Source organism: Orcinus orca, chromosome 2 (genome assembly GCF_937001465.1).
Source record: "Orcinus orca chromosome 2, mOrcOrc1.1, whole genome shotgun sequence".
In the NCBI taxonomy this organism is placed as follows: Eukaryota; Metazoa; Chordata; class Mammalia; order Artiodactyla; family Delphinidae; genus Orcinus; species Orcinus orca.
Genome location: NC_064560.1, coordinates 174,604,558 through 174,627,163, shown reverse-complemented (window position 1 = coordinate 174,627,163; position 22,606 = coordinate 174,604,558). Strand labels below are relative to the sequence as shown.

Here is a 22,606-nt window from a genome sequence, read left to right as displayed (position 1 = left end):
ACGGCTAGACAATCTAGAAAGCATGATGCAATGAGGAATGGAAAGTGAGAGGTCACAGTGAGATGATTTGGGGAGGAAAATCAAGAAGATGCCTAGAAGGAGAATTGAAGATTCTTTGAGAAAACCCAGCTTCCCAAGTAGATTAACAAGCCGTGGAAAAGAAGCAATATTAGCTGAATCTCCGGAGCTTTAAGGGCTCCTGAGGCCAAGAACCAATAACGACCCCAACCCCACAGAACTTAAGGTTTCAAGCCCTGGCCAGACTGGTTTCTTTTAAGACATTTATTTAGAAAAATAACCCTTCCCTACCCCTCCTCCCTCTGTGCCATGGGACTTGGGCGTTATGCTTGACATAGCTCTGGATCCGGCCTCCCACCCACGTGAAGGTCCAGCCCACGCTGCCGGGCGGTTGGCCACGCTTCGGGAGGCCGTTCACACGTCCAGCAGCTGCGTCCTGTGTTCCATCCCGGTCCAGGCCTCCGCCTCCGGGTCTCCGGGTCGAGAGAGGGCGCTGAGGGACGAGGGCCGCTGGCCACAGTCTGCGTGCCCCTCCCGAGGCCTGGGAGCAGCCGGGGCTGGGGGCTCCGCTCTCTCCCGCCCTCGGGGAGCTCAGGGCTGGAAGCGCGGGGAGCTGACGTGAGGCTGGTGGAAGGCGTGGGCGCTGTACACCACCTCGGGGGGCGAGGGCGCGCTGGGGGCCAGCACGGAGCACAGGGGCTCGTGGCTGCTCAGCACCGACGTGAAGTACTTCACCTCCTCCGTGAGCTGTTTGATCTCCTTCCGCAGCGCTGCATTCTGTTTCTCCAGGTCTTCACTCTCCTGCGAGCGGAAAGGATGGGCGTTGCAGGTTAATGTCAGCGCTCTGCAAGATTGCGGGGGCGGGGCGGGGGGGCGTTGTGAAGCGGGAGTCTGCGTTAGATTTTCACTAGCACAGCCATGGAGAAGGGCATCGGTGATTTTTTTCTGCACATGCGAGTGTGCACGTGTGCATATATATTTGTATGTGTCCTGTGTGTGGATGGGTGCATCTATAGCACACGTATATTTGTGCATGTATATGCATAGCTTTTAGCTTGAACCATATGAAATTGCTACTTGTCTGTTTTGACCTATAAGAATGGCGGTTTCATATGGTCCCAACTAAGAGACGTGTGTCTGAAGGCATGCGTGAATTTGCATGTGTGCTCCTTTGTGTGCACGTGTACATGCATAGATCTCTGTGAGTGTGTACGAGGGTTGAGAGCGGCAAGTATATGTCGAGGGAAACCGGCTGGGAGGCTAGAGCCCAGCAAAAATCAAAAAGAGTTTGTGAGACCGTCTTAAACTAATTTCAGTCTTTTCCTCTCTATGTTATACGGTGTCTTCTCCTAACGTTACCATTTGCATTTAGTCTTACAAATGGAGTCCACGGTTAATTGTCTACTTCACCCAGATTCTAGAATGTTTAGGGTATTTCTAAATAGTAAATAGTCAAACTCCAGCACAGCGTTCGATTCCACACCATTCTGCTCTTCCAGCAGCTTGTTCTGTAGTACTCTGGGTGTGTCCCAAGCACCTGTGCTTCCTTTTTTCCAGAACCACCTTTCCCCTGTTGCTTAAGGGAACCATCAGATAACATGCTAATCAGAAAAACTCAGGGTAAAGAGTGCTAATTACTGATCACATCATTAATTAATCAACAATGACACCCTGGTAATTAGCATTTACTGGAAAACGATCCCACCTTCAGAAAACCCAGGGGAATTTCATTTCCAATGTGATTTTAAGGTTCACATTCCTTGACTCAAATAGACCTTCTGGGCTAATCATTGGTACCCACAGAGGAAGGAAAAATAGCACTGGAGATGCAAATAAATTACATTTCAGTTCAAAAAGCGACCTAATATTTGGAGTCCAGATCTTATTTTTCTAGTTCTGTTTCACTTAGGTTAGTATTTTCCAAACTTGCTGTATCATTAGAATTAATCTGAGGGCCTGATAAAAATATAGTTCCAGGCCCTTCCTCAAATCTAAAGATTTGAACTCAGTGGGTTTGGGATTTTCTGTGAATTCTGGGAATCGGAAGTTTTAACAAGTGCCCCATTATTCTGATGATCAGGCAAGTTTGAAAACAATAGATATTAATGTTAAATATGGTAATAAATTTATTTTAATTATTCAAGCACTTATTAAGTGCCTGGCGTAGAGTATGAACTCAAGTGTTTGTTGATTGGCTGCCTGATGACATCAACGGCTGGACCAGAAGTTGACTCAGAATTACAGTGGGGAGTGAGCAGATGTGAGATAACTTGACATTTAAAATTTGCCTTCGATAATCCATCAGGAGCATGAGCTACAGGTTAATGAGAGCTAGTTACACTGCCAATTGCCCTAACCCATGCACCTGGGGGTTCTTTTTAAGTGGTAGAGGAGAATGTGGCCTTATCCATCAAGCCAGATTCCATCCGTTTGTACAGAACAAGTGTGAGCGTGCTCAGCCTCACCCTGGCATTTCCTGTATGTGGCACTGAGCTAGAAAATGTGCCTAGGTCGGTACAGAGAAACCCCCCATCTCTAAAATGGGGTGGGGGAGTTGGGATACCAACAGCCATGATGATAGAGTTAGGGGCGTGGGCTGCCGCTTCTGCGGGGTGTGACCGGCTCATTCATCTTACCATTTGGTTGTTTCCGGGCACATCCCAGAGAGAGGGCATCCCCTCTTTACCAAAAGGTAAGATAAAGCAACACATGAGACCGGGGGGTGTTGGTAAGACGGGAACTGGGGGCCGGGAGTCCTGGCCCCTTCCTCTAGCCCTTTTCCTCACCCCCTCTGAGAGTTTCCACTGGTGACAACATTTACTGTAAGTTCTGTGCTCCAAAGAGCCTGGGCAAACCCCGAGGCAGAAGGGAGGGGTGGGGTAGGCGGGCCGCAGGGACCAATCGCTCTGACCTTCTCTCCGCCTAGAGGCCGGCCCAGCTTTCGGGAAGTGACAGCGGGCTCTTCCTCCCTCAGCGAGCCCTGCTGAGCTCTGGCTTTCTCCTCTCCCTCTCCCCGCCCTCCTGGGAGATCCCAGAGCGCTAGGAGAGCATTCATAACCGCCACCGCCTCTAAGTAGAAAATAACCAACTGTAACAAGAAACTTGTCTTTACCTTGGGAAGCAAGACTGCTTCCCGCCAGGGCCCCAGAGAAAGCAGTACTGCCAGCCCAGGGGACCTGCCGCCAGCCAGACACTTAGCAGAGGAAGAGTTTGACTTCGCTCGCAGAAGGAAGTGGCTGATCTGGGGTTTTCATCCCTCCACATCCCCACCTGCCACTGCTTGGTCCACTCTGACCCTCCCTGGGGCCGTCATGCTGTGGAAGGGGCTCTCACACGGGGACAGATGGCAAAGGTGGCCATGGGAGCAGCTCTTGACCCAGAGGTACCATGATCACACCCCTCTAATTTCCCCCTGAATTCCCAGTGGGGGCTGGAAACCAAGAACTGAAGGGGAAAAGGAAAGTAATGTTTAGAAAGTAAATTTTGGCTTCTAACACGCATGTCTTCTCCTGTGATGGGGGAGGGGTGAGCCTGCCCTTGGGCTTCCAAGTAACCTGCTTTTTACTTTTTGGAATTCATTCAGGCACTTCAGGCTCCTCACAGTAACCCTCTGAGGTGGCTATGCAAGGCCAGCTGCTACTATCCCTACTTTACAGATGAGGCCAACTGAGACCCTGGGACAAACCTATTGCGCACACCCCCCAAAATTATTACAGGCTGGTGGCAGCAGCTGCTAGGGCAAAGGGCTATAGATTCACCTCAAGACACCTACTTTCTCAGAGGGCCAGAAACTCTGAGTGATTGATCCAAAGCCCCATAACCATGTAGGTGCAGAGCAGGGCTGGGCTCAGGGCTTCCCCATCCTCAGCCCTATGCTCCTTTTAACACACCCATGGCTTCTCCTGAGAGACTTCGTGACTTAGGGTCTCTGAAGGTCACTGAGATCGGTAGCCTTCCAAGAGAAAACTGGGTCTTGCTTTGGGTGATCCTTAAACACAGTACAAGAACCCTGAGTTGGTTACACTCTTCCAATCACAGAGCTGATCATCGCCTCCTGACCTGAGTTGGGAGGGAATCTCCTGTCCTGCTACTCTGTGAGAGGGTTAACTCGAGGCCAGACCTTCCCCAGATGCACAGTGAGGTCCGAAATACGTGACAATGGTGGGCTCCATCAGTTAACTGTGGACGGGGGTCCTGGTCCTTGTCCTGGCTGGGTGACCCTCGGTGACTCCCTTTCCCACTCTGAGCCCCAGTTGCCTCACTTTAAAACAGGAAGACTGGACCAACACAATGATTCTCAGCCTTGGTCACACGCTGGGATCAGTGGGATCCCTGGAAAGTTTTAACAGTATTGATGCCTGATTCTGATTTAATCCGTCTGGGTGCACCTGGGCATTGGGCTGTTAAGGGCTCCCCAGGGGATTCTAATGTGCAGTGAATGTTGAAAACCACAGGATTAGAAGATCTCCAAGCCCTCTGCAGCTCAAATATTTCAGATTTTAAATTGACTACCTGTGTATATTAGCCAACCAGAGCCTCTTACTGTTGGGAAGGGGTAGGTGTGTTGGGAGCAGAGGTACATAGACTCAATTTATATGAGAAAGATTAGTAGAAACCAAAATTTTAAAAGAATAATCCAGTTTGATTTAATAATAACTAACATTTATTGGGTGCTACCATGTGCCCAATTACATAATTACAATTATCATTATATTTAATCTTTGCAACAATCCTATGTGGTAGATAATATTATTAGCCACATTTTACAGAAGAGGAAAACCTAAGGTACAGAGAAGTTGAGTAACTTGTTCAAGGTCACACAGCTTGTCAGTTGCAGCACCAGTGCTTGAACTGAGACAGTCTGGCTTCAGACTCTGTGCCCACCATGCTCTCTTGCCTTTGAAGTCTGTTTAAATCTTATGATATCTGGTACTTATCTCCTGTGAGGCCTCAGCCTGGTTGACTTTCCAATTTCATCTTCCCTATTTTCCCGCCTCGTGCAAATTGAGTTGCTAATGTTCACAGTTCACACTCACCTGTGAGGTTACTTGATGCCACCCCTACCAGGAACCACAAGCAGCTTGGGGGTGGCTAAGGAGGAGGCTTCTGGGGGTGTGGGAACATTCTGGGAAATTCCCTAGTGGAGGGGCCAAGTAACGGGTCACTGTAGAGCGCTTGAATGATGGGGAATCCCCAGGTGGGTCCCTTACCCACAGGGAAGCCAGTTGGGACCAAGGCTGAGGACAGGCCCTGACCCAAGGCTCTGGCAGGGCCTCTCCAGGCCTTCTGAGCAGGGCTTGGTCCTCCTTCCTGCCAGTTCTTGTTTGTGCCTTGACCTTCTCCTTGAATTTTCTAATCACACTTTCCAGAAGGGTGAAAATAGTCCCTGTGTGTTTCCTCCTCAACAGAACATGCAGTCATTTATTGGCAAGGTGACCTTTCAGCTCCCACCCACACTTCAATGCGAGAGTAGTGTGTCAAGCTCATGTCCCTCACACCCAGTTATTTGTTCAGTCTCCAGCAGTTTCGGACCCCTGTCCCCCATGCAGACATAGGGTGGAGCCCAGGTTTCCTGGAGGAGTCTGTGAACTGAGAGGTAGGGCACATCCCAAGCCATAGTGGGATCTATGCCTACCTTTCCCCTGAATCCTGGGGAAATTAACTCCAACTCCTGTTCCTCACCGGATGAGAAGAGAAGAGGAATCACTAAACCACAGGTCTTTGCACTGAATAATTCTGGAGAAATCTTCACTTTCATACCTTAAAGCTGAAACTCCAGGGCCGTCAGCACTTCATCATCCACTGATGTTTAGCCACATCAGCCATGCCCCTCAGGCCCCTGCCTGGGTTCCTGTCTCCTGTTCTTTGACTTTCAGGGCTATGATTTCATTGACCTTATGTGTGAGAAACACTATAGGTTGGCTCACTCAATATCTGTTCCAAACTCCTTCCCCCTGCTTTCCTCTAGAGAGGCTGGGAAAAGAATTCCTCAATTACCCAGCTTCCCCTGCAGGTAAGTATGACCATGCGACAGAGTCTGACCAATAAGACATAAGCAGAAATGGTGGGGGCGGGGGTTGGGGGTAGGAAGGGAGGGGACGAGCTTCTCTCCTCAGGGAAAAAGGCAGAGCTTCACCAGACAAAGGCTACCCTCCCTGGACACGGATTGATGCCTGGAGGTTCAGCAGCCATTTTGCAGCCCTGAGGATGAAAACTCATTCACATACTGAGGATGGCTGTGCAGAGAGAAAGAAGGAGCTTGGTTCTTTGACGACATCCTTGCACTATCCCTGGACTGTCTACTTCTGAACTTCTTAGTATATGAGAAAAATATAAAATACAAATGGTGACTTGTTGATGCCTCTGTTTGATAGTTTTTCTATAACTCATAGCAGCATGCAATCCTGACTGATACCTCAAGTTAGAAAGGTTATCACTAGCAAGTCCAATTTTGAAAAACAAACAACTAATCATTGCCATCAACATCAAGGTTTGAATTGTTTTGTTTTAAGCTGCCGGGCCTCTGAGACAGACTGTCTGGGTATATACCCACAAAATTGCCCCAAATTCACTGCACACATTCCACCACACGCACCTGACAGGCTTCAAATGTCACTGCTCCCTGATTCTCAACCCTGGCTGTACACTGCAGTTGCCTGAAGAGCTATAAAAAATCTTAATTCCTGGAGCTTCCCTGGTGGCGCAGTGGTTGAGAGTCCATCTGCCGATGCAGGGGATACAGGTTCGTGCCCCGGTCCGGGAAGATCCCACGTGCCGCGGAGCAGCTGGGCCTGTGAGCTGTGGCTGCTGAGCCTGCGCGTCCGGAGCCTGTGCTCCGCAACGGGAGAGGTCACAACAGTGAGAGGCCCGCGTACCGCAAAAAAAAAAAAAAAAAAAAAAAAAATCTTAATTCCTCGATTTCACCCCTGACAGGTTCCAATTTAATTGTTCCAGACTGGGTCTCAGGCATCAAGATTAAAAAAACACTCCCCAGGTGAGCTTAATGAGGAACTAGCTTGACAATTATGTTCATAGTGGATTCCTCTTTAAAATAATATAACAATATAAATATATACAATGTTTGATTTTGTTAAATTTATTATACCATATGTTATATATTTATACATTTTTATTTTATTAAATAATTTTATTGTATAACATAGTATGAATAATATAACTATAATATAAAGACCTTTAAAGAAGGAGGAGGACATTTCTAAGTCAAAAATTTTTTCTAAAAGTAAATGACTGGGTTTCCCTGGTGGCACAGTGGTTGAGAGTCCACCTGCCGATGCAGGGGACACGGGTTCGTGCCCCGGTGCGGGAAGATCCCACGTGCCACGGAGCGGCTGGGCCCGTGAGCCGTGGCCGCTGAGCCTGCGCGTCCGGAGCCTGTGCTCCGCAACGGGAGAGGCCACAGCAGTGAGAGGCCCTAGTACCGCAAAAAAAAAAAAAAAAAAAAAAAAAAAATAATGACTGTTTAAGGCAAAGAATCATATTTGGTGAAAATTTCAAGTAGCCCAGGATAGTTCATTCTTACAGAAAGGTGAGAGGTAAGGCACTTATTGGAATCTCATTAATGATAACTTTATCAAATTAGCTGTCCTTTAGATTGTTGAGCTCCATGAGGACGGGAACTATCCTTGTCTTCACTGTTTTGTCCTCAGTGACTGGGACTGTGCCTGGCACATAGTAGGTGTTCAGTAAAATCATGTTGCTTGATTGCCTACTTGGAGTCTATAATAATTTACTAAAATCTGAGACCTGCATTTGAAGGGTCTGCTGTTTGTGATGGCCATGAAATTCCCCAGGGAGTGCTTAACCAAGCATTTAAGTACTTTTATAGCTTCTACTTTTAACTCTAGGATAGTTACAAGTGAGTGTAAGATATTCATTTTCTTAAAAAAGGCCCAGTCAAACCCCTGCTTTTGTTCCCTAAACCGAAGCTATGGAGTGGGGACAGCAGAATCACACCACTGTGAGAACCCTGCATACAGTTTCCCTGGCTTGAACTTGACCTGTCTGAACCATACCAAGCAAAGGAGACTTGACCAGTGGTGGTGAAAAGCCCAGCCAGTGAAACCGTTAGCGTTCTTTTTTTTTTTTGGCATGTAGGATCTTAGTTCCCCGACCGGGGATCGAACCTGTGTCCCCTGCGGTGGAAGCACGGAGCGCTAACCACTGGACAGCCAGGGAAGTCCCTTTGTGTTCTTAAAGTTCATATAAACAACTGGAAAGTAGGGCATATGTTTTCATATATGATAATACATCTGATACCTTTACCTGATTGATTTATAGGAAAATGCCAGCCTCTCTGCATTAAGCAAATAAAGTCTTCTCTCCAATGCAAAACAGACAAAAAATGCACTATTGCTTTGTTTTTACATTTGTTCAGAGAACAAACTCTCAAACAGCCCAGTGAGGTGTAATTGCTTCCCATTTTGTAGATCAGAATTTAGCTTCAGATATATCTGCCCCCACTCTGTCCCCACTGAATCTGAATTCATTCTGTTGACCCTCCCCCCACCCCCCACCCCCAATCTGGTTCCTGCTCCCTGCAGCACAGTGGCCTTTGTTCCTGAGTTCCTCCTCATGCTCTCACAGTCCCAGGCCCCACAAGGCATCTTTCTGACCCTGACAGGCCCCTCACAGTTTGACCTGAAGTCTCTGCAAGAGAACATCTTTTCCCCAGATCTTCCCAGGCTCCTTCTCTTGACTCGTATTTGATCTCAAATGTCAGGGCCTCAGAAAGACCTTCCTTGATCACTGTCCCCATCCCTGTCCCTAAGTCACTGTCAATATTGCACTATTTGGTTTTCTTCAAAGCCCTCTTCCCTTTGTGTCATTAGTGAAACAATAAATAACGATTGGTCAGTTGATTTTCCAGTCTGACTTCTGGTTGAACGTAAGGTCCCTGAAATCAGGGACTTAGTGTGTCTTGTCCCAGCTGAATTCTCAGCGCCTAGAAAAAATGCCCGTAGGAGGCATTTCACATATACTTGTACAGCAGAATGAATTATTTCTGCTGACGTGAGCTCTAGTACTAGGAGTATGGCCTTTGCTTTTGTCATTTTCTGGACCTCCCCAAACTCTTAGCAATAAGGCATAGTCTTGTGCCAGCTGAGTACCTGGAAAATATGTTAGTTACAGAGTTATCTAGTGCAGGAAATTGCATTTTGGTACCAGGAATCTAGCCCCCTCTGCTTGGCTCTGAAATTTATTACTACTCTTGAATTTTCCTAAGAGCTTTAGGTCACCCTCCTTGGTTCCCCTAAATCTAGCGTGACCAGATGTTTACTGGGACAGTCTCAGTTCATAGCTACCCTCCTAGTGTAATTTTTACTAGTGCCTCTTTTCACTCAAAAGTGTTCCTATTTGGATGATAAATGATAAGATCTCCTACCAAAGCCTGCCCCCCAAGTTCTAACTCAATGATACTCTCTCTGTTCTCATCCTCGATTTCTACCAGAATTCACTCAGCGCTCTATTTGATCTTTTTTTATGTTTTTAAATAAAAAATATACAGTATAACTAAAGACATTTTTAAAAAAGTATACCCACCCATGATCACAGTCCTCTAAACGTGACTCTTTTCATTTGTATATGTTGCCATCTTGACCTTTTTAATGAACATGGATACTTATTTTTATAAAATCTCAGAGTACATATACAATTTGTATTTTCCTTTTTGTCATAATTTTGTCATACTTAAAAAATCACCATAATTATTCTTTTAATGGTGACATCAACAAATAGATGATCCACAATTTACTTAACATGGCTTTCTAATGTTGGACATTTTGGTTGCTATTATAAATAATGCTGCAGTGAACATCTTCCAGTTCATGTAAGTATTGCTGTAAAAGGGTTATGTAATATATACAATGTCATCGGCAGTGAATGTATATATTAATTTTACTACAACTTCGTTGGGATTTAGGTGTTGTAATTTTAAATAATTTATTTTGCCAACTAACTTTTTGAAGGTTTCTTAATTTCATTTTAATGTTACAAGTTATCAATTACCAAGAATAAGATTTCTGCATGTCTATTCGCTAGTACAGCATTCTCAACCAAGGACAATTTTGCCCCCCAAGGGAACATTTAGAAATATTTTTGATTTTCACAACTAGAGGGGTGAGGTCGTGCTACTGGCATCTAGTGGGTAGATTTTACATTTTACAGTGCAGGGGGCCAACCCCCTCCCACATACACAACAAAGAGTTGTCCAACTCAGAGTGTCAATATTGCTGAGGTTGAGAAATCCATAGTGTATATTGTTTGCACAATCAGAATAGAAAATTGGGTTATTTTCATTTTGGTAGGAAAAAATGTTACGTAAGTTTTCTGTTCATAGCCTTTGCCCACTTATCTATTGGAGTCTTGATGTTTTTCTTAAAAAGAATGTTCTTTCTGTAGTATAAATATTAAATCAAGGGGACTTCCCTGGAGGTCCAGTGGTTAAGACTTCGACTTCCAGTGCGAGGGGGAGCAGGTTCAATCCCTGGTCGGGGAGCTAAGATCCCACATGCCTCACGGCCAAAAAACCAAAACATAAAACAGAAGCAATACTGTAACAAATTCAATAAAGACTTTAAAAATTGTCGACATCAAAAAAAATTCTTTAAAAAAGAAAATATTAAATCTGAAATTATTTAATTTGACACAAATATTTCCTCCAATATGTCATCATCCTTTTGATTTTGGATTACAACTTTAGGACCTTTTTTAAATAAAGGAACATTTAAACTTAGCCCCTCTCAGCCTGGGACTCTCTGCCTTTTTCGTCTCTTGCTGTGTGCTTGGGTTTTGTTGCTGAAGAGTGCCTAGGCCGTTTACGTGTCCTAGTTAATGGCCTACTTCTTGGCTCACCCTTTGCAAAAGGACATGTGAGGGCAGCACCATCTGCCAAGCAAAGTCCTGTTCAGCAAAGTGGCACAAAAACAAAAGCAAGAGGTGGGAAGGCAAGAGGTTTGGGTTCTTGGGTGTCCTTAAGGAAGACATCAGTGTCCTCACTGGTAACACAGCAGGGTGACCTAGAGTATCTCTGAGTTTCCTTTTAATTCTGTGATTCCATCAAGAATGGTGTATGACTATAGTTTTTGTTATTCCCTCCACAAGCTACCATGTGAACCCATGGCAGGATCCTCTACAGATACCCCACAATCTGAAGGGGACTTTGTCCTGTGGAATCAATCTATGGAACCCCTTAGGACTCAGAGGGCCAGACCTAGTCCTACAGAGGAGACTAAAGAAAACCCCAGAGCAGCTTGGGGTTTAGAGAGGCTCCCTCATCCTTTCCAAGAGAAAGTAGTCTGGTAGCTGCTGAGAACAGCTTCATGAAGACTTCAGCTGAATGGATGTCGTCAATTTCTGACCTGGGACATGTAATCCCATTAGACAGAAATTCCTTATAATGCCAAGACTGGTGAGAAGCTGGCCTCCTTTCAAACATGCCTCCCGTCCATAACCATACTGACCCATTGTCAGTAGGACAAGCAGTTAGGGCTGGTGAATTCCTTAGTGTGTTTTTCCTTCCCAAATGAGAATAGTCTAATTTTTTATTCTGATTTTTTAAATGGTATACATTCATCATAATAAAAAGAATTACAGAAAAGTACCAGGAATAAGGTGAGCTATTCAAAATTCAACCACTCAGAAATAACCATTATTATCATTTTGGAGAATATTCTTCCAGACATCTCTTTATGCATGCAAACATGCCCTCCAAACCACAAATTTTACATCAACGGAATTATACTCTGCACACTCTTTGTCACTTGCTTTTTCTCTCAGTGCTATGTAATTGACATCTTTCTGTGTTGATAAATACAGATCCACTTAGTCATTTTTATTGCCAGCATAAAATTCTAGCATATGAATGTGTCGTAATATACTTAATCTCCAGTAGTTGGGTATATGTCCAATTTTATAGTATTGATAAAGTGTTTACTGTTCACAAATAATGATGAATTAAGCATCTTTGTGCATAATTGTTTCTTCAAATTCCTGTAAGTGGAATTGCTGCACCAAAGAGCAAGATGTTAATAGTTATTGCTACACAGCTTTATTTAAAAATGGTCTCAATGGCTATATCAATCTATTGCTTAGAGACATCATTAATTTCTCGACTAGGCCTAATGATGGAGGAGGAAAAGTGTCACCTTTGGAGGATGTTGCTTAAAGAACAAGAGAAAAAAATTCAGGAAGAGATTCAAGGAGGATCAGTTAGGGAAGATGAATACATCTTCATGCGAGTCCAAAGGAAGAGGCTGTGTTGCCTAGTGGTTAGGAAGATGGGCTCTTCAGTCAGACAGACCTAGTTACAAGATGTATGACCTCAGACAAGTTACTTAACCTAATACAATTAATATGTTTTTAATAAAGAGAAGTTCATAGCAATAGAGGCCCAAGAGAAATGGCTCTTTTCCACAGAAAGTTCACTGATTTTACACTGAACTTCTTTAGGGTGGAACTAGCTAAAACATACTTTCTAGCTTTTTGTTTTGTTTTATTTTATTTTATTTTACCTGTGATTTCTCTATGCCAATAAATCTTATGGCATGGTCTCCCAGAGAGAGAAAATAACTGACGGAATGAAAAAGGACCATGAACAGGCTTCTCTCCCAGGCCTTCCCAGAAAACCAAGAACAATAGTGTCTCTTTCTAAGAAGGCCCAGGAAGTTAATATCTTTGCTGAGCTTCGTTTCCTCCATTACTCAGTTTTCCTCCAATTGTAAATACCTTATTTCTCACAGCTTAATTTCAGGCATAATTTACACTCATGATGTTTGTTACATATGGCATTAAAGATCTACCCTGGAACCTGTAAATCTTTTTCTTATTTTAAACGAATGTGAGACTCCTTCAGGAGCCAGCCCTAGGCAAGCACCTGTCCTACCCCCATCTAAGTACCTGAAGTTCCAGCTCCAGATTTGGCCCTGTTACTGTACTTTTATTCCAGTTCCACCCTCAAGGCCAGGTCTGACTTGTCAACATCACAGCTCTCGGCTAATATTGCTGTCTGCCCACCACCCCCTCTACTTTTAGCCTTTTCATGAACAAAGTTTCTCAACTGATCTCAACTCTCCTGCTAACCTGGGATACAGACTCAAAATCCTTCCTGCTCCAAGGCACCAGAGATATCCTACAATTACCAGGATAACCACACAAATGAAACTGGTCTGTCTTCTCTTACTAGCGCTGGAGACCTTAGGATTACTCATTACAAATCCCAGCTGACAGTTGGTTGTCCCAAAGGACTGAGATATTTATGTAGGATGGTCAAGGGATAAAATGTCACAATGGAAGACTATTCAATGTTTGAAATCAAATTAGAAAAGAAATCATCCTAATGCATATGTAATAATGATCGATATTGGGAATTTAAATATCTACATTATAAAAATAAAAGCACATGATAAAAACATCCAAACTATATAAAAAGGTAAAAAAAAATGCAAAGTATCTCTCTCCTGCTTTAGACCTTTTGTCCTACTTTTCAGAAATATATATCGTTAGCAATTTTGGGGGGAAACCTATTTGAAAATTTTAAAGTTTATACACATATGCACATATGTTTTTCTTTTTATTAAAAATATGCATGGGAGACAACTATATACCATACTCATACTTTTTCACTTAAGAGTATATAGATAATCTTTTCAGATTAGCACATCTGTATATAACTCGTTATTTTAACACCTTCGTGGTATCCACTGAATGAACAAACGATAGTTTATTTGAGTCCCTTACTGATGAATATTTAGCTAGTTTCCAGTCTTTGCTATGAAAAACAATGCAGCAATGGTTATCTTTACATGTACATAATTGTGCAATCTGTGGGTATGTTTCTAAACAGACACCTAGATGTAAAATTGCCGAGTTACAGTGTATGTGCACTTGTAATTTGGATGGACATGGTCAAATTGCCCTCTAACGGAACTGTACGCACTTAGACTTCTAGTAGTGTGTGGTGGTACCTGCTTATCCATCACCTTGGCAACATGGTGTATTAGCAACATTTTTTGTCTTTGCCAATCTGGCAGGGGATCTAACTGTTGCTTTGTCATTTCCCTAACTAAGTAAGGTCTAGCACCTTTTCCATATTTATTTGCCATTTATTTCTCTCTTTCTGTAAATTGCCTATTCCTAATTATCGCTCATTTTTTCTTTTGGGTTGTTGAGCGCTTTCTTATTCATAAGAGCTCTCATATATTAAGCAAATATGCCCTTTTTTGGTCATTTGTGTTGCAGGTATTTTTCCCAGTCTTCACTTGCCTTTGATTTTGCATATTAGGTACTTTGAGCTGTATAGACACTTTCACTTTTCATGTATAAAGGTAATGTATATCAATCTTTCCCTTTATGGCTTCAGGGTTTTGCATTTTATCCGGAAAAGACTTCATTCCAAGATAAATATTTTAATGCTAATTTTTTCAAATTTCTTTAATTTTTTCCCACATTTAATCTATGTGTGTGTTGTATAAGAAATGAAAACTCTACCTTTTTTTTTTCTTCAAATGACTAGCCAGTTGTCCCTATTTATTTAGTCCCTACACTATTTATTGAATAATTCATCTTTCTCTCTCTGGTTTGAAATGCCATCCTAGACATTTTGCATCTGTACTTGTGTCTTAGGAACTGACATATGTATTGGGGTCTTAAATTTGAGCTTGCTTGGGGGTCTATTTCTGTGTTCTATTCTGTCCAATGTTTTGTCTTTTCCACACTGCTTTGAAATCTATATTTGTAATTCACTTTAATATCTTATTCAGCTAATCGTCTCTAATCACCCTCCTTCTTTAGAATTTTCCTGGAAACTCTCACATGGTTATTTTTCTCCAGGTACTTAGAATAGCTAATTTCGTTTTCCTCCAATACCCAGAAAATCCTAGTTTATTAAGATCATATTAAATTAATTCAATTTCTAAATTAACTTAAGGAAAATTGCTATCTTTACATAAGGTATATCTTTCCATTTATTTGAGTGTTTTTTTAATCACTTAGAATAATTTTGAAGTTTAAAAAATTAAACCCTGCATATTTTTTGTTAAATTTAGTCCTTCCTTCCATTTGCTGTTCTTGGTATTATAAACAGAATCTTTCTTCCTATTAAATTTTGTAATCTAATTTGCCTAGGAAAAGTTATTACTTTTTGTGTTAACTTTGAAAGCTGACTGGATTCCTATTATTTTTCTTAGTTTTTCAGCTGACTATCTTGGATACACTTATTAGCTACTAATATCTTTTGAAAGTGAACGGGTCAAGATATGACCTTCTCCTTTTAATCAATGCCTTTACTATGCCTAATGGACTCTATAGTTGACTGCGAGAGAAAAGGAACTGAGTGCGATGAGTGCTGTTTGAGACACCAACCAAAAGAGAATTAAAACAGAATGTGGGAGAATTCCTGGTGGTCCAATGGTTAGGACTCCTCATTTCCACTGCAGGGGTCATGGGTTCGATCCCTGGTCCAGGAACTAAGATCCCGCACGCCATGAGATGCAGACAAAAAAGACAAAAACAAAGCCAAAAAACCCCACGGAATGTGGACTTTGTTGATAATCACAAGTATGAAAAGAAGCACCTGATTCGGTTTATGTGAGGGATAGTCAAGGCCAGAGATGTTATAACATTGGCATGAGGTTAAACACATTGCTGAAAGCAGCAACTTCCCTACTCTGCTATTTCAAAAGCAATCAATATACAGTGTTTCGGTGTAAACCACTTATAGGATAGATACTGAAAACGTTAAATAATAGGTATCCCACACTCTCACTAGAGAAACAGGATAATTCTTTTGGTATTTTAAGAGAGAGAACAGTGACAAAGTTGAAACCGAGAAATCAATGTTTATCCCAGCATATATGAGGCTAGCACACTAATACAAACTTGGTACTGTACGCTCAGTAATTTCTAAACCCTGGTGTTTAACATCTTGTAGATGAGTCCTATGGCTATGTCTGAGGGCCAGAGAATGGTTCCAGAGCCTCAGCATGTGGAGACAAGCACAGAAAGGAGTGAAGGGCAAACCAAGCACCCAACCTTAAGAATGCTGGTGGTAAAGTAGAAGGTTTTCTACCTGAATCACAAACATAATTAAGAGGATAATGGATGCAGAAGATGGGTGATGATTGTCTGAGAGGAAATGAACATTTCAGATCACAGCCAAACCCTCTGTTTGATGGTGGCAGATTTACCTGTTGCTGCCAAAAGCTTCCACCCAAAGTCAAGAAACATAAATCGCATTGGTTGCAACCCTCAGGCTTGCTGTGTAAACTCTGAGGTGTCCTACTCACTGGGCAAAAATTGAAGATGAGTGCCGGGGTGCTCAAAAGAAAGAAGTGGGGAGGAGTTTGTGTCCAGGTGTGGGAAAGATGAGAACATTCTAGAGACTGAGGCTGGGGGTTTGAGTGTGGATGCGGTGACTACATGACTGGGGGCTCCAGGGACCCCCAACCCCCAGAGATTATCCCAATAGAGCCATGCCTAGTATAATCAGATGGGCTAAATCTTCTGGTTCTAACTCTTGTCTTGCAAAGAGAGACAGATTAGTTAGTGTTGAAAACCTTGCCACAGCAAAGAAACATACATGTCACCCTCACTGATACGTCCCCAAGGGGTTGAAGGAAGACCAGGGGGTTGAATTTCCAGGGAGACAGTGGCGCAGCTCGAGATAAGGAAGACTCCTCTGCTCGTGTTAGGAGGCAGGGAGCTCTCTATCATTAGAAGTGACCAATACACTGGGAACCATTTCCGGAGGGTGTTGTAGAGAGCCTCAAGCATCAAACGTGTGTCTGAACTTTCCAGCCTTTAAGAAATCTTTCAGCCCTGAGATCCTGTGATTTATATATTAGTATAAATTCATATACATAAAATCTTAGTTGTGATTATCGTTTCTTCTAATAATAACTATTATTAATATTACTTTTATTATCCTCAAAACTTTTGAATATTTACGATATGTCAGTGACTGACGCTTGACCTCTTTATATGCACTATCTCTATGAGGTAGGTAGTTACTGTCCCATTTTCCTAATAAGAAAACTGAGTCTAAGGGAGGTTAAGAACATCTCTAAGGTCTAAGGTGGGTCATACGGATAAAAACTGGCAGAGCTGGGATTCAAACCATGTCCTTATGACTGTGGCACTGCTGAGCTTTACTTAGTTTCCAGGGTTTTTTATTTTTTAATATTACAAACTTATAAAGCTTGTAACATATTTCCAGTCTTGGGACATTGTCTACTTCTACAAAAAGGTAGGTTTTATCCTTACTAATTTCTATTTATTTGTTCATTTGCTTGCTCCAAAGAATATTGAATTAGAATCAGACTGCGATGGAGACAAGTGAGTGATCCTAAATTTTCAAGCTTAAAATAATAAACTGGAGTGTTGTGAGCCCCTAAGCCATAATGAAATCATGGAGAACATATAAGAAGCAGGGCCACCACCAACTTAACATTTAGACTACTGATCACAGTCATCAAAGAGAAGAACAGACTTGGTGTTCATTCATTCTTTCTTTCAATTCAACAAATATTCATGAACATAAAACTACATTAGTATGCAATGGAAGACATGTTGAATATATTTCAAATGAAACACGAGCATCCAATCAGAGATCTTGGTGCAGCCTGCTCTCTGCTTCCTTACAAGGCTAAAAGCAGCATCTTTTTACCTAAAACTACATCTTACTTTTTCTTGACAGGAATAAAACAACTGTTCTTTAACTGGCCAATTACCAGGCTAATCTTTCAAATAACCATAAGCATATTCATTTTTGGTGTCAATTGCCCTTTTTACCATTGGAATGAATTACTGGGATGCCAGAGGTTTGGGAAGGGCTCAGGAGGAGGGACGAGAAGGCAGAGGTGTCAGAGGAAGGGCTGAAGGGATGGAAGAGGAAGGAGCCAGTGAAATAAGAGCTGGTCGAACAGGGAGCAAATTGAGGGGCAAAGCGAAGAGAAAAGAGGTGGTAAGGTGTGGGAGATGAGGAGGAAGCTTTGCTTTATGAAGCACACAGCCAGAATTTAGAAACACTGACCAGGATCTTGGACTGCTGGGAGAAATGCAGTTCAGATCACCCAAGGCGCCTGCTCAAGCCAGGGATCAGGGCTTCCCTAGAAAGTGTGAGACTGGAGGCAACTCAACCAGGATGGTGACCATCCCAGATACGTGCACCTGAAACTGTATCTTTCACAGACCCCTTGGGATATCATCAAAATAGAAATTTCGAAATCAAACCTTAATAATGTTCAGAAAAGAGGTATGGGGTGCAGCACCCTGTGGACCTCCTTGTCCCAAATGCAAACCTCAGGGTGGCTGCCCAACTGGCCTCCCGGGGGATGGGACTATGTGTGTTCCCAGCACTGTGGGACAATGGGCTCCTCTACACCTTCTACCTTCCTCCCAAAGGCAGTCCTGCCTTCTGCTCTCTGGGTTCATGAGGGATGGAGCTGTCTCAGGCTACCCCATCTCTTAGCATGTAGATCTGCCTTCCACCAGCCTTTGGTGGGTAGGGCTGCCCACACTCAGCTCCTTTACTCCTCGTGCCCTCTTGGCACTCATTTCTCTTTCAGCCTCCTGGCCCATCCCCTGTTTCGGAATCTTCTCAATGCACTCACAGGAGAGCCTCCCCTCCCCGCCTCACCTGCATCCCTCCACCAACTCCCCCACATACACATCCCCACGCAGGCAGACTCAAAGCTATGGTCCAGGAGTCCACAGGTGGTGGGGAGCAACGCCTACGGCTCAAGAGGGTGAAGAAAGGTCTGAACACTCACCAGATGGAGGGTGTCAGCTTTCTGTGTCTGCCTCTGCCTGCTCTTCTGGGCAGCAATGCGATTTTTCTCCCTTCTCTGAACTTTTCTCACATCATCAGATGAGTCCTGGGAAGCAGAGATGATGAGAATTAGGGGAGTCTAACCCTCTCTTCTGAGTGGAGGCAGGCTCTCATGGTGTTTGATATCCTGCTGTCCACCCTTCCATTTCTTCATCTTTACTTGCCCGTCCACCCCCCTATTTACCAAAAGGCTGAACCCAAAAGGGAACTTTTCTCCACACTCTGTTACACTCTCTTAGGTCTCTATAACTTTGGCCAAAAGATACAGGAAGAGGGCAAAAGAGCTTGAGAACTCAATAGGGCCGTATTTGGAAAAAGATGGTTAAGGCGATGAAGTGTGTTTTATCACCTCTCCTCTTCAGGTCTGCTCCACCCTCACCCTCTAACTTTTGGCCTAGAACCTTCTTGCTATTTTTTTCCCCAAAACTCTGTTAAGTACCTACTATGTGCTAGCTTCTGTGCAAGTGCCTTTTCTCAGAGGTGCTCCTGTTGAATTCCCCAATTCTGTGAAGTTGATACGATTATTTCCATCTTATACGTGGGGGAAACTGAGGCTCAAGGAGCTTGCCCAAGAGCTCACAGTAATCTGAGGGTTACACCTTCCAATGCTAAGTCTGATGCCTTTCCAAGCCACCCCCGCCCCTGCCACCACTACCCTCCTGGTTTGTACCCCTTGTGTCTTCTGCTGTGCCCGTGGACCGAGGTCCCTATCCCAGATCTGCCTCTTCTTCCCCTGCATTCCCTTCATTATGCTCAGTGACCTTGATATCCCCCATGGCCCTGAGCACAATGCCTAGTACAGACTGGAGACCAAGAACAGTTTTAATGGTGGAGATTTCCTGGCCGCGGCAGATAGTGGATGGGTGCTTAGGAGGACACAGGGAACCTTGGGTGTTCTCTAAGTGCACCCCACAGATGGGCATGTGCTCTACTTGCGCAGAGAGGTTAGCTCCGGCTTTCCCCCAGATGCTGCAGGGTAGGTGGGGGAATCTGAGTGAAACCCTTCTGTACCTTCGGCCCTGTCCCCTCTCACGACCCCACAGGCTAGAGGGACACAGTTCCTCGGGCAAGACTCTGCCCACCAAGCATATGTCTCACCAATGTGCCCAATACTTCCAGGCCATTGCAGTCGGAGGGCAATTGGTTAGATAGGAAGGAAGTGCTCTTTCTCTAAGGGGGATGGGGAACGAGGTTACCAGGAAAGCCATGAGTAATTTCCTTCCTAAGAAGAGTACAAACTTCCAGGTAGTCTGAACACCTCTGATACCATCTTGAGCAGAGGACTGGATTGTTCGTCCTCTAGAGGTCTCCACTAGGACTCCTTCCTACCTGCTGCTCTCCCGTTAGATGTTGATGACAGAAGCTTTAGTATATGTTTACATACTGTTATTTGGTCTGCAGCATTTTGAAAGCCCTCTTGGATATCCAGGCTAATGAAAGAATGCAGTTTTTAAACCACAAAGTTGGATAAGGAATTGTCCTCCACTGATGTATTAGATGAGAAGGAAGAGGGCTTCCTATCGAGAGGGCTGTCGAGGGATGTAGTGAGGAGAAAGCCCCAGGAGCTGCAAAGGCAGCCAGGGTGCCCCGTTTTTGTTTTCTTGTTTTTGGCAACCCTCAAGCTGAAAGCTTTTGAGGTGGAAGTCACAACCTAGACTCCCAATGCTCCCAGAATCTCCACCTTCATCTCTCTGGTTTCCCCAGAGCTGAGCTGAGCTACTAAGGAATGTCTCCGAGTCCCCAGAACCATCTCCTGGTTCATTTCCTTCCTCCCCCAGCCCTCTCTCTGCCACCCGTGCTAGCAACAGTAGCCATGCCCAGGAGGTAAGATAGATCCTCTGAGCTGGCACGGGGTCCTGCTCCTTTCAACTTGCTCTTCTGCCGCCTTTTACTTTACCCCCATCCCTTTCCTCTCTTGTCCTGCGGGCTGTCTCCTGGGCAACCATCTAGCATTCAGGGTGTGCGTGCCCGTAGCCCGCGTTAAGACTCCTCCTCTCATTTTGCTGCCTTGGAGAGAGGTAGACTCTTTCCTCTGAGAGACCAGAGTTCTTTGGTGCTAATTCTCCTCTTGGCTTCCTCGAAAGCTTCATGGGGTGGGACCCCAGGTGAGGTGGAGGCGATACGCACCATCGGGGGATGAGGAGGACATAATTTGGCAGGATGGGTGGAAGGACGAGGGTCTCCGCCAAGATGCACAGCCTCACTGCAGATCCTGTGTCTTTAGTCTAACTCCTGCCACCAGCCATCTCCTGGCCTCTCATCTCCTGGGGCAGGCCCAGGCAGCCCGGCCCTCTCCCCGCCCTTCCCCGGAGAATCAGAAGGCAGGAGGAGGAGAAGGCAGGACCCTACCTGTTTGCTGGGGGGCGGAGAGCGGCTGAAGCTGGAGTCACTGCTGTCGGAGCTGTGAGGCATGGCTGCAGTCTTCCGGGCTCTCCACGCAGCCCCTCGCGCCTCTGGGTTCTCCTGTCCCCAGCCGGCCTCCCTTCCTGACTGCTCCCGGGCCACCAGCCCACCCCCCCTCCGCAGGGCCCTCCTCTAGCCCGCCTTGCAGCCACCTCTGACCCCAGCGGCCTCCTCACTCTGGGGTGCAGAGGCTCTGCTCCCCACAGGGACATGTCGCTTGCTTTGGGCCTTGCGCCCTCTCTCTCTCTCTCTTGTGGTTTCTGGTAACTCGCGCTGGAAGTCACATGGGCGGAAACTTAAACAAGTTAGAAGTTAACTTGAGAGAAAATACATATCTGGGAAAAGACCCACAGAATTATGTGAAAGAAAGAAAAAAAAAATACACAAAACCCCAGATACCTTTTGGCAGTCTGAAAGAACAGCTCTCTTCAATTGATGGAGATAAAAGAGAAAAACAGCGGAGGGAGGGAAAAACCCCAGCCAGAATTAGCAGGTCTGTCTTCTGTCAACATGGGCAGAAAGGAGAGGACAGCAAGGAAAGTTTCCATTGTCACCCGACTTGATTTTTAAACCAAAATAAAACAGCGGGGCTGGGATTTCTTTCTGGTTTTCACCTGAAAACAGCTGCCGGTCCTGTCTTGCGGGAGGCCTTCCCCTTTCCCCTTGTAGCCCGGCCTGCCTTGGGGTGGGCTAGGGGCGAAGGGGCCCAAGGGCACGGTCCTTTCCTGACTATCAGACAGAAGAGACTGTGGTAGGTCTGAAAGCCACAGGGGCCGGTCTGGAATTGATGCTCTAAACGCTTACTCATCACCTATGACTCTGGGCAGGTGCTGTCTTTAGAGAAAAGATGCCTCCTCTGTTGAAGGTCTTTCAGGGGGTCAGGACTGACCTGGAATCTTAATGATTCAAGAAGGTCACAAGGTCAGATCCCAGAATGGAGAAACAGTTAAACACACACACACACACACACACCACACACACACACACAGAGTGAAATGATCACTGTACTTGGAGTCAAAACAACCAGGAATTCTGCCTCTACCACTTAGTTTGACTGTGGCCTTGGGTAGCTCACTTGAACTCTATAACCCTCATTATCTTTATCTGTAAATGGAGAATGATAGAACCTGCCCTGCCTACCCCTCAGGGCTGTTTCAAGAAGCAAATAAGAGTGTGGATTAGACGGCTCCCAGCAGACTATAAAATATGTCATGAAGTCAGCTGTTACTTGTCTGGCCGTGAGCACGTTGGAATAGGTCTCAGTAAGCAATCCCACACACACCTGGGCATTCTGGCTTTTAAAAACTGTCTTGCCTTATTCCCAGCATGGCTCAAAGCTAA

General features: G+C 44.6%; 1 protein-coding gene across 1 annotated transcript; it reads right to left on the bottom strand.

The window, feature by feature from the left end:
- Positions 1-267: 267 nt before the first annotated feature.
- On the bottom strand, positions 268-21,509 carry BATF (basic leucine zipper ATF-like transcription factor). Its single transcript, XM_004262257.2, has 3 exons — positions 21,212-21,509; positions 18,804-18,908; positions 268-819 (listed from the first exon to the last, which is right to left on the bottom strand). The coding sequence occupies exons 1-3, from the start codon at positions 21,272-21,274 to the stop codon at positions 610-612; spliced, it is 378 nt and encodes a 125-aa protein (XP_004262305.1). The 5' UTR covers positions 21,275-21,509; the 3' UTR covers positions 268-609.
- Positions 21,510-22,606: the final 1,097 nt, after the last annotated feature.

Bases quoted from the DNA above. Each gene is read 5' to 3' on its own strand.
- BATF (XM_004262257.2), bottom strand. From the start codon at position 21,274: ATGCCTCACAGCTCCGACAGCAGTGACTCCAGCTTCAGCCGCTCTCCG. The intron at 18,909-21,211 runs GTAGGGTCCTGC...TCTGCTTCCCAG, and splicing joins CTCCGCCCCCCAGCAAACAG to GACTCATCTGATGATGTGAG. The intron at 820-18,803 runs GTGAGTGTTCAG...TTCCGCTCGCAG, and splicing joins AAGCTGACACCCTCCATCTG to GAGAGTGAAGACCTGGAGAA.